Raw genomic sequence first — 15,697 nt, 5'->3', positions numbered from 1 at the left:
ATGCGTATCTGAACTGCAAAGACTGCAGCCTGTCACTAATTATAACTTGTGCGGGCTTGTATTTGGTTACATTATCCTCTATAAATGTGTTCTAGTCTCTATCTCTTGTGTCATCAGAGGTGAAGTCAGTGGAGAGGGAGAGATCCTTCCAGATGTACAGCCAGGAGCGTCATCGTGTCCTCCAGTCTGTGGCTTTCTGCAGATGGGCAACATAGTCCTCAAGTAACCAAACAGATGGTTCCATGAAACGTTCTTCACTAGTCAAATTAAGGATCAGTTCACTACTATTATTGAGTTTTGGGTGCTTTATTCAATTTTATAGCATTATTCTGACTAAACTTTGACAGGCTGTGATTATCCATCAATATCCTGTGATCTTAAATATTAGTCAAAATAATTCTTTTTAACTCAAAAGTTAGATATAATTTCATAGACTAAGGTTTAGTGACCAGAAATTCAAAAAATAGTAGTAATAAGTTGTTTTTAGTGTACACTGCGGAGGGAAAAAAGTGCCGAAAATGTCAAACAATGCTACAAAAATGTTGAAAAAAAACTTTGAAAAGAGACAAAAATGTAAAAAAAAACTAAAACAGCAAAATAAGTGACAAAAACATCAAAGTGCCATATCCACTGCGCCATCACCACCCCAAATGTGGTGAATCCTCACCCAAACTGTCTGCGGTCGAGTAAAAATAGAATATACCAAAAATCAATATGGTCAGTGGGCTCTTTGATGAAGTTGGTCTTTATTTAACGTGACTAAGCTTAAATTGTTGGACATAGTGGATATTATCAGTGTTCAGGACAAACAAAGCCTCATTGGACCTGTAGTTTGACGTCTGTCCATCGAGGCTACACAATTAATGAAAGAATATCAAAATCATACTGCTTACATTTTTCAAAACAAAAGTATCCTGGTCATGATGTTCTTGTGCTGTGTACAACAATTTGTATCCAACAAATGATGTTGCATTTTTGGGAAGAAAAAAAAAAAAACCTTTCATTTTGTTACCGTTTGGGAAATCCTGAGCATTAACATCATTTTTCACAATACACTAAAAATAAATTCATGTTTATATTGTTTATATTTAAAAATATACATTTTTGGTCAATATTGTGCAGCCATGCTATCCACTCACAATCTGCCATGAAATTATCAGTAAAAAAAACAAAAAAACAAAAAACACGTATTGCAAACAAACGGCTCCGATTGGCTAAAGTCACTTCTTTAACGCACGTTGCTACAGTTTAAGGCAGAATTATGTTCCATCATTAGCCGTGTTTCATTCAATTGTCAAGCGACTTTTAAGCAAAGTTTTGAAATGTTGCAAAAAAGAAACTGGTTTGGAGCGAATTAGTCTATATCGACGACGTTTTATTTCTGAAATTGTTCAGGTGCATCCTGCTGGCAGGCCGGATATTCATCACCTTACGCTTTCTGTGTTTGCATTCTAAACTCCCAGACTGATCTCGTGAAAATGGCGTACGTATGACACGCCAATTCGTATGCCATTATTGCCGTGTTATCAAGACACATACTCGCTTTTTAGCGTGTTTATCAACGCTGTTTGGCCTCCATTGACTTACATTACCTTGTGATTGCGCGTGAATTTACGCTGTAGCGAGTAGTATGAAAGGGCGAAAATCTGCGTAGGGAGGTTGGTCGGGGTGGTGGACGGGTAAAACACAGGACTTTGATTCTCACGATAACACGCCAAGTGGCGATAACACGCCAAATGGCGTGTATGTTTACGTCCGCTGTATACGGCGTAGACATACATGCGGATAGCTCAAAATGCGTACAGATAACACGCCACTTGGCTTAAGAAAGTGGGCGTGATCGAGCGATATTTAAAATGCTTCATTCCGTTCATAGAACGCTCTGTATCAAAGTGTTTTTTTTTCCAAAGCTCCGTAAACCACTCTCTGATCACGTGCCTCCATGAGCCAATCAGAGTTGTTCCCTGCACCGCGCAGCTTAGTTTAGATGTAGACAGTCACAGAGGACAGAGTAACGTGAGGAAAATTCCACAACAGATAGCAGTTTACCAGTAAACGCAACATGTTGTCCCGTCTGTGTTGTTTTTCAGACAACAGCAGTGACCAGTGCTAGTTTGAGTCTTTTAGCTCATAGCTTTAGCAGCAGACTGTTGTACGTCCCGTGTACAGTTACAGTCACACTACACCGTTTAGCTGTCAGCATTTTAGTCGTGTTTAATCCAGTTACTACTGTAGCTAACGGCAGGCTAACGTTAGCTGCTGTGTAACGTGTTATTAGTGTTAACTAGCGTGACATGCAGCGATGTCTCTGTTGCCTCCAACGTCTGTTTTGGAGCATCAGAGCGCAACGCAGACATTTAAGTTGCACCGTAATCCGCGTTGCTATTTCGTCCGGTAGATGCCCTTTTGGCACCGGATTTTAACATGCGCCGTTAACGTGAACAGAAAATTGCGTTGCTTGTATCTTTTCACGGCAAACGCGCATGTTTGGAAAGCAGTCGCACAACAGCTGAAATGGCATACTCCTTCATAGTATCCTTCAACAAAGGAGGAATGTAGCACAATATGGATGTGAAAGCAGTTATGATTAGCCTATGTGACAATACAACTTGTTTTGGTTAAAATCAACAAATATTCGGGATAATTAATCGTGATCAATATATTGATCAAAATAATCATGATTATCATTTTGGCCATAATCGTGCAGCCCTACTATCTGTCCAATCTGAGTTTTCTGTTGCACGGACCTTTGAACCTACACATGTTCCACCAAAACTAGTTCCTTCCTGGGGCTTTTTTGCAGCGACTCCGTGGCTCCGTCCCGGCGCTTAGCACCGCCCAAGACGATTGTGATTGGTTTAAAGAAATGCCAATAAACCAGAGCACGTTTTTCTCCTCCCCGGAATGCTGTGTGGACTAGCCAGACCCTCCTGTGCAGCGCTGTGGAGGACGGTCTGGCAATGCGAGACTAGGAGCGAATAAACTAGGCTACAGGGTAGTTTCCACAGAAGTTGACAATATACTGTAGGCTACGCATGGCCACACATGTAATCAGAGTAGAAGTAGTACAGGTTGCTAACCGGAAACAAAACAAGTCTCCTTGGCCATCTAACCAATCTACTAGAGAAAAATGCAGAGAGGTCTTCAGGAATTTGGTTTAATTGGGCAAATTGTATTTGTTCTTTCATGGCAGCTGGTATCGACCATGTTTCAGGGTGTCTGGAGAAGAAGACACATTATGGGAATATCCGTGAAGTGACAGCAGAAGCGGCCGATCAGTCATGTTAGTTAAATGTTCGCTATGGCAGAACTTTTTCGGCAAAGGCGTTTCCATATCCCATTTAGTGCATCAACTCTTTTACGCCAAAGGCAAAACCACCTCAAGCGAACATAAAAAACTGTTTTGCTTAATTGGGAAGTTTAATTGAATTTCCACACAGTTTTTCTAAAGCGATGCTTCAAAAGGAGCATTACAAACACGTGAATGGAAGCATGGCCACTGATGTGAACCATTAGCTCTTCACATGTCCCCAGCCCCTCCCAGTGACCTCTACCACTAACACATCAGCGTACGCAATTTTCACATTTACATATGACAATATAATCTGAAAAATTAACATATAAAAATGACAACAACAAAAAAACAAAACAAAAAAAAGACGACCGCTGTGGCACAAACCTTCCTCGTATGCGTTAGTGTCTCCCTGCCTTTGTGACAGTCTTGGGTCGGTAATAAATATGGGTTCTTATCTCCTGATGGACCAGTCCTTGGCTGGCTTTCAGTCTCAGTGCCAGTTTGCTCCGTCTGTGGATGTCTGTTTATGGATGTATTCTGGTCGCTGACCGTCAGATGTTCCTCAGTTGTCAGCAGCTAGGATGGAAGAGGGGCTTGAGGTCTCTGAGGGGGCGACCTCACTGTCGGTTTCCACTGAGAGCTCCTGCATGGAGTCTGTGGCCTCCTGCACGGCTTCACTCTCCTCTGAAACACAGACAATATAGTTGGGTCCGACTTTGCTTTTGTACAGAATCAAGCCAGCTGAGGATGAGGTTAGGCATTGACAGTGTACATGCCGTTTCATGTTCTGTCAGGTTGGTTTAATGAACGTTACTTTCTGTGTGTGCAGTGAGTGCAACCTGGACAAGAATTTGATTTGTGCGAAGAATCAGTCCGATAGATTGTAAAAGAGGCTCCTCGTTTTCAGTTTTTACACATAAAAAGAAAAGAAGTAGTTTGGTTAAAACCACTCCCCCCTGAATTGTATGTCCCCATTCATCCCAAAGTTATGTTTCTTGCTGCACGATGACACCGATCACTGCAGTTTAAAGTAAACGCAGTCCAACAGAAAATGCTTACAGTAATACACAGTGCATTGAGAAATAAGTTGATATTTATGTGCCAGACTTCCTTTAAGTACACAAAAACAATAAATGGTAAAACCAAAATGGTGGCGCTATGGTATTTTTACAATCAGACTTTTTTTTACTCTTATATTTACCCACTTAATAAAATGAAATTATTTCCAGATTTCTTTCTTAGAAAAATGAAAATAAAACTAAAATACTGAGTCCCATATATTTATTCATTACTTATTTACATTTTGTAATTCCAATCCAAAACAAAGGCATGCACCGAGTTTTGGCCAAAGAATTTCCCAAACTTTCATTAGATGCAATTAAAAGCTTATGCTTTAATGAATGTTTCATTCATCGCTGTGACCAAAGTGAATTTGCTGGGCCTTTGAAGTTCATTTCAGATATGCGCTGGTTAAAATGACCTTCTCGACGACGCTGCTTTATTTTCTGTGTATTTACCTGATGAAGGTCTAAGACCGAAACGTTGTATTTTCTAAATAAATTATTGCTTGCGGAATGGTCAGTGTGCGGGACTTTTTCCTAAGATATATGCTGGTTAAAATGACCTTCCCGACGACGGCGCTTTCATTTCTGTGCATTTTATTATTATGAAGCGATCCCATCTTATCATGTAACACTCTGTAGAATGTAATCTGTGTGTGGGATTAGCGTTGTAGAGTTTCATGCGGTCATGTTTTGTCTCTCTGACAGATGAGGTACCTTGGCTCTGCTGCATCCTCAGTTTGGCTGATTCTGCCTCCTGCTTTTCTCTCTGCTCTTGGAGCTTCTTGCAAACTCTCTTGTGGGTGAACCAGTGCATCTTTTGGCAGGCCTGGTCACAGTAGATCACCTAGTACCAAAAAATAAAACCAAGTGACTTTATTTGAACATGTGAGAGAGGAATATGAGAGAAGAAATAAAAGCATCGAAACAGCTTTGAATTGACAGTATGTGTATTGTTATTCTTTTTTGGTATATTGTTGAGGGAAAGCAAAGGTCTTACAAGTTTCCCTCCACATGAAAGCCCTTACTGAATATATGAATTTAAAATGGTTAAAAGGTCCCATGACATGCTGCTTTTTGGATGCTTTTATATAGGCCTTAGTGGTCCCCTAATACTGTATCTGAAGTCTCTTTTATATAGGCCTTAGTGGTCCCCTAATACTGTATCTGAAGTCTCTTTTATATAGGCCTTAGTGGTCCCCTAATACTGTATCTGAAGTCTCTTTTATATAGGCCTTAGTGGTCTCCTAATACTGTATCTGAAGTCTCTTTTATATAGGCCTTAGTGGTCTCCTAATACTGTATCTGAAGTCTCTTTTATATAGGCCTTAGTGGTCCCCTAATCCTGTATCTGAAGTCTCTTTTATATAGGCCTTAGTGGTCCCCTAATACTGTATCTGAAGTCTCTTTTATATAGGCCTTAGTGGTCCCCTAATACTGTATCTGAAGTCTCTTTTATATAGGCCTTAGTGGTCTCCCTAATACTGTATCTGAAGTCTCTTTTATATAGGCCTTAGTGGTCCCCTAATACTGTATCTGAAGTCTCTTTTATATAGGCCTTAGTGGTCCCCTAATACTGTATCTGAAGTCTCTTTTATATAGGCCTTAGTGGTCCCCTAATACTGTATCTGAAGTCTCTTTTATATAGGCCTTAGTGGTCCCCTAATACTGTATCTGAAGTCTCTTTTATATAGGCCTTAGTGGTCCCCTAATACTGTATCTGAAGTCTCTTTTATATAGGCCTTAGTGGTCCCCTAATACTGTATCTGAAGTCTCTTTTATATAGGCCTTAGTGGTCTCCCTAATACTGTATCTGAAGTCTCTTTTATATAGGCCTTAGTGGTCCCCTAATACTGTATCTGAAGTCTCTTTTATATAGGCCTTAGTGGTCCCCCTAATACTGTATCTGAAGTCTCTTTTATATAGGCCTTAGTGGTCCCCTAATACTGTATCTGAAGTCTCTTTTATATAGGCCTTAGTGGTCTCCTAATACTGTATCTGAAGTCTCTTTTATATAGGCCTTAGTGGTCTCCTAATACTGTATCTGAAGTCTCTTTTATATAGGCCTTAGTGGTCTCCTAATACTGTATCTGAAGTCTCTTTTATATAGGCCTTAGTGGTCTCCTAATACTGTATCTGAAGTCTCTTTTATATAGGCCTTAGTGGTCTCCCTAATACTGTATCTGAAGTCTCTTTTATATAGGCCTTAGTGGTCCCCTAATACTGTATCTGAAGTCTCTTTTATATAGGCCTTAGTGGTCTCCTAATACTGTATCTGAAGTCTCTTTTATATAGGCCTTAGTGGTCTCCTAATACTGTATCTGAAGTCTCTTTTATATAGACCTCAGTGGTCCCCTAATACTGTATCTGAAGTCTCTTTTATATAGGCTTTAGTGGTCCCCTAATACTGTATCTGAAGTCTCTTTTATATAGGCCTTAGTGGTCCCCTAATACTGTATCTGAAGTCTCTTTTATATAGGCCTTAGTGGTCCCCTAATCCTGTATCTGAAGTCTCTTTCCCAAAATTCAGCCTTGGTGCAGATTTACAGCCACTAGAGCCAGTCCCACAATGAGCTTTATTTAGGATGTGCCATTTCTGTGTCTGTAGCTTTAAATTGTGACAAAAGTGACAAAATAACGCCAACATGTTCCTATTTACATGTTGTGATTTGTAGAGTCACAGCGTGTACAAAAAACAACGTAACATGAGACGCTGCCATCTTCTAACCGTAAACAAACCGGGAACTATATTCTCAGACAGGCTTGCTGCAAAGCAAATCAATCCGCCCAAGTAGCAGAATGAATATAGTTCCTGTGTTGTTTACGGTTAGAAGATGGCTGTGTCTCATGTTACATTGTTTTTTGTACACGCTGTCACTCTACAAATCACAACATGTAAATAGGAACATGTTGCCGTTATTTTGTCACTTATTCGGAGCAGTAGGATTGCTGGAACCAGTCACCTGCATGTTTTGTGCTGGCCTGAAGCCGCTGGAGCCATCAGACAACCTTACAGCACGCACGGAGATGAGAAGGGTATGTATCGACTTATCTAACTCTGGGGGTTACGGTGAATAAGCTGAAGTCCCAATAAGTCGCCGTGTTCCTTTAAATGCTATTGAGGAGGAGGGGGGGTGGGGGGCAAGGTGGAGGGTGGGGTGTGGCCTTGACCAACTGCCATGCTTCGCTTGTTTTCAAGCCATGTCTCTCTCTCTCTCTCATGGGTGGGCCAAATTCTCTGGGTGGGCAAAGCAGAGAAAGGGGAGGTAACCTTCCTCCTTACTACGTCATAAGGAGGAAGATTCCAGATCGGCCCATCTGAGCTTTCATTTTCTCAAAGGCAGAGCAGGATACCCAGGGCTCGGTTTACACCTATCAACATTTCTAGCCACTGGGGGACCAAAGGCAGGCTGGGGGAACTCATATTAATGTTAAAAAACCTCAAAGTGAAATTTTCATGCCATGAAATACAATGTCCCTGTTGTTGTATCTGTTCAATCTCACTATCTAATAAAGGCAAACAAAAAACTAATACCTTTATCTTTATTCTACTTAAAGAATGGAAGTTGATATCGAAACAACACTGAACTTTTTTGCACATGTAGAAAAGATGTAAATTGTTATATTGCTGCCGTTTTGACACTCACCATTTTACAGATGGAGCACCTCTTCTCGGCTCCCTTCTCTCCACAGGAGGTACAAAACTCTGCGTCCATGAAGCCGACCTGACCTGTGATGGCCTGAGTCAGCACTGACAGGGCTGTGGGGTCGTTGCCCTGCGATGATGGAAAGGAAAAAAAACAGATTAGGCATCGCACAACAAAACATTAACACAGATAGTTTACAATTAGATGACTCATTCAAATCAGATGTAACGAAAACATGAGAGCCTTTTTTTCCAGATGTACTGTGATGTAATACAAAGGATCAGAAAAATACTCTCAAAATCACATTGCTGGATATAATCATCTCTAAACAGTTTTCATCGTTCATCCAGACTCACAATCTCCACAGGGGCGATACTCCGCACCAGCTGCTGCAGCAGAGTAGCATCACAGTAAGGGAACTTGCGAATGCACTCTCTGAGAAACTTCTCCTGGTACACGGGGAAGCCATCGCTGTCCCGACCCTTCAGCAAACTGCAGGACAGGGATCAAAGAGGTCAAACAACTTAAGGAAAAATGTCCTAATGGTAGAATGATACAATACAGTTCAGAGTGACTTAATATGTTTTGAAAGATTTGTGTTAAAGTGCCCATATTGTGAGAAAGGGAAAAAAATAAAAAAATAAATCACTTTCTGGGATTTGGGGGTGTTATTTTGTGCCTCTGGTGCTTCCACACGCATACAAACTTGGAAGAAAAAAAAACATCCGTGCTGTTTTGAGTGAGATACGGTTTCTGAATGTGTCCTGCCTTCAGTCTCCGGGTGAGCTGTTGCAGGGCTTTTTACTAGCCCCGTGAGACCGTCCTGATCTCCGCGAGATCCAGTTTTCCACTCGCAGATCAGTCTGGCATCTTGAGACAGAGAAAATTTGGAGCTGTTCGCCAAACGACCGACCAATCAGCATTAGTTTTGTGGCGGGTTTAGGTGTGACGCAACGAGAAGCGACTGTTCAGTCTAAACAACATGGCGGCTTTCATGGATGAGATGAGTGTAGCTATTGCACAAGTTTTATCCGAATTAGAAAGTATTCCTTCATTGAAAGAAGAGAAAAAAACGGCACTGGAGGCTCCCGACTGGTTTCAGCAAGAGTTTGATATATCGTTGATCTGATTGGTTGATTTGGCCCGTCTATCACCAACATAGGTGGCGATAGACAGATGGTTTAGCCAATCGGCTAACCAGTATTTTCGCCCCTTCCCAAAAGTTCTCCAACGGAAAGTTCCCAGATGGATATACCGAGCAAATCCATCTGGCGAAGTCAGGTTAGCTTTTTACATCGCTAGCCGAAGCGAGGTGGCTAACCGTAGCACGCTAGCGCTAGCATGCTAGCTCGTTCTGAATGGCAAAACACTGCTACAACACACACTAGTTCACCATAATCTACAAAATAACACCTTACATGTCCCTGTTCTGCAGGTATTCACACAAAGTTGGAAGTGTGCCCTCGTTTAAAGGACGTCTCCCGGCTAATCCTGCCTTATACTACTGAAGTTGTAGAAACAAACAGCTAGATGATGTGATCTTACCTAGCTACTGCGCATGTGTGACTGCCAACAAAGATGTTACAGCAGTGAGAGGTCTCACTCTGTAGCTAAAACAGAGACCTGAACACAGGGTGAAAAGAGGAGCTGCAGCAATGCGCAGTACAATAAAAATATGGTGTTTTTTGAAAATTAACCATAACCATGTAAACCTATTCTGGTACAACCTCAAAATACAATTATGAACCTGAAAATGAGCATAATATGGCCACTTTAATGTTAAGCTGATAAAAGCCATGTCTAGACAGAGGTCCAGTCATCCGTAAAGCGCAGATACAATCATGTCCAAACCTGCATCACTATCTACTAAAACTTATAATAAAATTAATTGGATTTGGTTAAAGAGAAAAAAATTTTGGAACTGCAAACATGCATTTATCCCACAAGAGGAAGGCTATATGTGATGAAAATATTAGTTAGACAGAGTGATGTGGTCAGGTCAAAAAAGAAGAAGATCAAAGACTAAAATGAGTTATGACAAAACAGTGGTTAAACTTTTAAAACTGCGTCATCGCTTCACCCCTTTCCATTTCACCGGAGCAAAACCTCAGTGTGGCCCTTTGGTAAATAATGAAAAAGGCAATGTGTCTATTTAGCACCTAAAATAGGTCACAAATCCTCAGCAAATATCCCCCATGGCCTCACCTCTTGATGAGGCCGTCCAGCTTGTCCTCGCGGTCCTTGAGGAAGGACGCACACTTTCCCAGCACGCAGCTGATGTAGTGCATCTTCATGGCCAGCACCTCGTTCATGTCCTGCTGCTTGATGCACTTCTCACAGATGAGCTCCATCACCCGGCGGCATTTCTCCAGAGCCTCCACCTCCACCAACAGGGGGTTCTCCTTCACCAGCATCACCATCTGCAAAACACAAGAGATACTTATCAAGTTCCAGTTATTTAAAAGTCCACTCCACCACTTTAGCATTTCACTTTTATAACATTGTCGGAACCACGATGAACAGTTTAAAAAAAAAAAAGATTAAAATCAATGCATTAGAACCCAGGATATCGTCTCTCGCATTTTTCTTCCTTATCAAAACCTAACGCCTACTTTACCCACAACGCAACTCAACCACCGACAGTTCCACCGTTGATTCTGATGTGTTGTTATGCATAGTAAGGGTTAATGTAGCCTCGAGCCTCTAGCCTGCAGCAGAGATGAGGAGCGGGCTACAGAGGTCTGGTGAGATCTAGGGCTGGGCGATATGGAGAAAATCAAATATCACGATATTTTTGACCAAATACCTCGATATCGATACCACAACGATATTGTAGTGTTGACTATTGGTGCTTTCACAAAATATTTACACAATGAGATTTTTGACAAATAATCATCAGTAATGTGGATATAATGACTAAGTGAGTAAAGGTAAATAACAGAACAGCTAGAACAGTCTGGTAAGTTCAGAAAATGACATCACTTTACTGTAATGTAGCCTTTAAAACCAGGAAAAGACAACACTTATGCCATATTACGATATGTAGTTTCATATCACGATATCGATATAATATCAATATATTGCCCAGCTCTAGTGAGATCACTTCTTTCTAACCTCACAACCCCAGATTTTTTCTCATTTTCAAACTTTTAGTCTTCAAACCCGACGACGCTAAATCAAGTGACATCATGAGGGAAATTATCAGATTTTGTGCCGCTGATTAGTTCTGATTACTCGTCCCCTCCATATGAAGGAATATAAATCAGTTAAGGTGGCTGCTGGTGTGTTTTGATTAAGAACCACTCATGCAGACAATGTGTCTGCTTTACTGCTAATATTCCCCAGAAATGTTCAAGGAGGTATTCGCAGGTGGCTGGATGAGGAAGCTGCAGGGCTGCAGGATGGAGAAATTCATTTCGTCTGCACCTGAACACATATTTACAAAACAATTACTGTATTACCAGTCCCTGCCCAGCGGTGCCCTACCTTGAGGGGGTTCAGGTTGGTGCTCATGATGACCTTGTGGAGGGGTCCGGCCAGTTTGGGCGGCAGTTTGGGTTCCTTCTCCAAACCCTGGGGCTTGGTGTAGTAATCCAGTCTGGCACGGGAGAAGAAGTTGTTGATCACCGTGACACAGTCGTGCTGCCCTGAGGAGGGAAAAGAAGAGACAGTTCATTTTTCAACATGAATGTAGCGTTGGTCACAGTTTTACGTTTAGTCAGAGCAAGTTACTAGCTATTTAGGTGCAACACTAGAATAACAGTTTGCGTTCTTCAGACTAGTTGGAGGCTTTTTTTGTCCAAATGTGTTTGATTTGGTCTGTATGTTCAGGGAGTGTAGTGCAAGCGGCCCAAAAGCTGTCTGCGTAAATTGTAGCCTTTCCCATTACAACAAAGAAAAGCAAACATTTGGTAATTTTATAAAAGGAACAAAGTTACTGGGTAAATGTTCCTGACTGACAAAGAAGTGCTGTGTGATGGTCATTGTTGAGTTTGATGATACAAGGCTTTAGAACAACGGACCGTTGTGTGAATGTCACCAACAGACGTACCGACAAAGGCAGCCATCTGTGAGGCGGTCCTTCCAACGGAGTTAACCACGTCAGTTTCCGCCCCGGCGTCCAACATCATCCACGTGATATCAGTCTTACCTACAGGCCAGAGGAAGAGGAGTCACAGCACATACGGGGAGAGACTTTCCAGAATAACAGCCTATATAAAACATATTTCTGTAATGATCCAGTCCAACATTTAAAATAGTTCATCTGTTACATTAATAGCATACCTGACAGGCCAGCAAACATCAGCGCTGTGTATCCGTGCTCATGTTCATTGCAATTCACGTCCGCTCCGTGTTGCAGCAGCAACTTGCACATGTCTGCTTTTCCTTTGTAAGCAGCGTGCATGAGAGGAGTCATCCCATACTGTGGACAAGACAAAAAAGCTGAAAGTTACTGCGAAATTTACAGGAACAATTTAACTTTTAGATGAGCAAAAACTATGAAAAAAAAAGGGTTGCTACAAAACAAAAACAAATAAAGAGTTTAATCGTGAATATGCCAAGCATTTCGGATACTGTCCTAATAATAATAATAATAATAATAATAATAATAATAATAATAATGAGTTTAAACAGTTATATTTATATAGTTAATATTTAGCATCTTTATTTTTCATCTCTGTCTGTGTTGTCCTAATGACGGCACCGTCACCAGCTGTAATGTTATTTCTACTGTGAAGTTGAAATATCCAGTCGGCTTAATGAAGACCATTAAGCTTGATAGGTTTTACATGTATTAAGGACTGCAACTAATTTAATTACCGATTAATCTGCTGATTATTTTCTTAATCACTTTGTCAATCAAATTTAAGATAAGAGAAAATTTCCCATTTTTAATTACTCATTTTGTCTGACAAACAAAACCTAAAGACAATCAGTTCACAACTTTACATGATCATATGATATAATACAGGCCTAAATGATAAACAGAAAAAAAGCAAAAACCTCACACAGCTTCCATTACTTAACAGAACATCCGTTTCAAACACCTGCTGTTGACAGGCCGACACGTAAAAGTGACAGAGAGAAAGAAGGAAGGACATGAAGGGCCACTTCCAAAGCCCTCCAGTGTGGTGAGTCACGCGTCCTCTTGTCCCACACATATGTCACTGGACAAAGAAAGAGCTTTACTCAAGGATCTTATGTTTTCTCTTCTACATTCGGCACATTTGCACGAATGGTTACATTCAGGTCAGAGATGCAAGCGAAAGGCCGTTTTGCAGTCGCCGCAGCCAAGCTGGCGCGCGTGAATGTTACGTCAAAATGACGTAGATCTCGCTGGCGCGCCAGGATTTTGAGTGCGCGAGCAGAGGGCGTGCACCACTCTTATTTTTTTCAGCGGCGCGCGACAAAGCGGAAACAGGAAGCATGGACGAGTTCGCGGAGAACCGGATGCCAGGACTCTCAGAGTGACTGCAAGTCTCTCTTGTAAACTTACTGGGTTAAGATGAGTTCTTTTATGGTCCTTGATCCGACGAAGTAGGTCATCTAATCAAAACGAAGCATTGATGGCAATGCTGCTGCCAGTTTTGCCATTGTTTACTTTTTCCTTCTTCTAGTCTGTAGAAATAGCAAAGTCGGTAGCCTTTCCTCATTAGCGCCACCTCTGTTCAGGAGAAGACTGCAACTAGTTTCGCGACCACCACGCACGAGTATAAACAGTTACGGCGCTCCCATGATATTGAAGAATACGCCGCATATGAGGCGTTTAAAGTTGCTCACAATGATTAATATAAGGCAAACTTTATAGAAACCTGTCAGGTCGTTTGACGCAGCAGACGTATAATAATTTTGTAATAATACAACTGAAGCTACAACTATAGCTAAATTAATATGATAGTAAAACTTTCAGTTTTAGTGATGCATCATTGCTTTAAGACGTACCAGAAGATATGTCACTCCTGGCGGCCATTTGATTAGGTTTAAGTAGTACAATCCAATCTTTAAAATCTACCTTGCAGCAGACAAAGTATGTTTGATACTGGCAGTAGAGAGTCTTTGAGGACTGTTAAATGTCTTAAAAAATGCAGCAGGTTAAGTCAAATTTAAGGCTTGATTTTTGTGCCTCAAAATGAATCATCAATCAACTAGTGTCAAATATCAAAAGTGTAATTAGATAAGATTTTGACAACGGTGTTTTTCTATATCACCAGCACATGTGCAAATAGATAAAACTTTTTTTTTTATTTTATCCCTATTTTTTTTTTACTTGTGTGACTTTTTATACATATTTAATGGACATTGTTGGGGGGGCTGAGATCTAAGATTTTCATTGCCAACAACTGCTTCTCTGTTATTGTGCGTATGACAAATAAGTAACTTGAATGTGAATTGGGAGAAATTGAGTTTATCATTTAATGTGTCAACTTTAAGAGTCAGAAATGCTGTGTTACCTCATCCAAGCAGTTGACTCGAACATCCTTACAGCCCAGCAGCCTTGAGGCCTCTTGAACATTTCCTAAGTGCATACAAAACAGTATTATTGCAGTATAAATACAAACACCAAGCTTTACCAGCAGTTTATGCAGATCTAGACAGTAACCCCCCCCCCTTTTTCCTGAGATTTTTTTTTCTCCCAAAGATTTAGTCATTAATGTGTCTGTTATCATGTAACTGTTACATAACACACAACAAAAACTTCCACAGACACAACGTTAATGTCATCCTGGAAGTTGAGTTCACTGAGATGGGCATGTTAATACAGACAGCTATCACATGTACACATTAGTAGCTAGCTGTTATCTGACATTAGCTGACGTTTTCACCAAGCAAACTCACAACTAAGTTAATTGCTAAGGTTTAACTAGGCAGTCACCGAGCAGCAAAAGTGTCAGGCTGACATTATTTAGTAATACTTGGAACGTAATTAATCATATAAGCAAACAAGAGCTAGCCCCTGTGTGAGTTCTAGACGGATTAGCGTTAGCCGAAGAGGCTTAACGTTACCTGTAGTAATAACCTCAAACAACTCCTTCTCGCTTGCAGACAAGTCTCCCTTCTTAGGAGCAGACATGTTGGTGATTAATAGTTTAAAATTAGACTATAAAGGCACAAATGAAACGCAGAGTTATTGTTTAAAAGTCTTGCTTTCCGTGGTTGTAGCTAGCAGTCTGCTCGGGCATGGAGGCTAGCCAGGTTGAGGTGTCATTTGGAATGCACCACTGCGTATAAGTTAGCAGGGGTGTAGTAGGTTACAACCACAAATACTTACATTTTTAGTCTGATAGCTTGCACAGATTTCTCGAAATAATTCAACTAGAATACAGTGAAATATATTTGTAGGATATAGTATAGTTACTCCAAGCGAAGACAGCCGAATGTGCACATTCATAACGGATATCACCCCCTGTTCTTTCACTAAAATAATCAATTCCACAGAAGTCTAGAAAGTTCATTCGGAATTGAAATGCTTTATCTCGGGTGACAGGTGTGAATAGTATCATCGTCATCCTCCTTATCCATATTTATATCCAGATAAATAATCTGCGTTTTTTTCTGGGTGTCACAATAAAGAGATGAAATAGTCCACTTTCCTAGCTGTTGTTTCGCTCTGTCACCACACTCCTGTTTAAAGCATACACGTATCTGATTTACGTTCTCCACTTAGCCTATTACAATGTAAAAGACGACTGATT

General features: G+C 40.8%; 1 protein-coding gene across 2 annotated transcripts; it reads right to left on the bottom strand.

Moving 5' to 3' along the window:
• Positions 1-726: 726 nt before the first annotated feature.
• On the bottom strand, positions 727-15,353 carry ankmy2a (ankyrin repeat and MYND domain containing 2a). 2 transcript variants are annotated; one of them, XM_078252157.1, is made up of 10 exons: positions 15,274-15,353; positions 14,456-14,520; positions 12,288-12,426; positions 12,055-12,153; positions 11,490-11,650; positions 10,209-10,423; positions 8,360-8,495; positions 8,004-8,132; positions 5,074-5,203; positions 727-3,979 (listed from the first exon to the last, which is right to left on the bottom strand). In XM_078252157.1, the coding sequence occupies exons 3-10, from the start codon at positions 12,418-12,420 to the stop codon at positions 3,858-3,860; spliced, it is 1,125 nt and encodes a 374-aa protein (XP_078108283.1). In that variant the 5' UTR covers positions 12,421-12,426; positions 14,456-14,520; positions 15,274-15,353; the 3' UTR covers positions 727-3,857. The 2 variants fall into 2 exon arrangements, with proteins under 2 accessions (XP_078108283.1, XP_078108282.1); XM_078252156.1 differs by lacking the exon at positions 15,274-15,353 and adding an exon at positions 15,009-15,210.
• Positions 15,354-15,697: the final 344 nt, after the last annotated feature.

This window comes from Sander vitreus, chromosome 6 (genome assembly GCF_031162955.1).
Source record: "Sander vitreus isolate 19-12246 chromosome 6, sanVit1, whole genome shotgun sequence".
Taxonomy (NCBI): domain Eukaryota; kingdom Metazoa; phylum Chordata; class Actinopteri; order Perciformes; family Percidae; genus Sander; species Sander vitreus.
The sequence above is the reverse complement of the archived record's forward strand: the minus strand, read 5'-3'. Positions and strand labels throughout refer to the sequence as shown.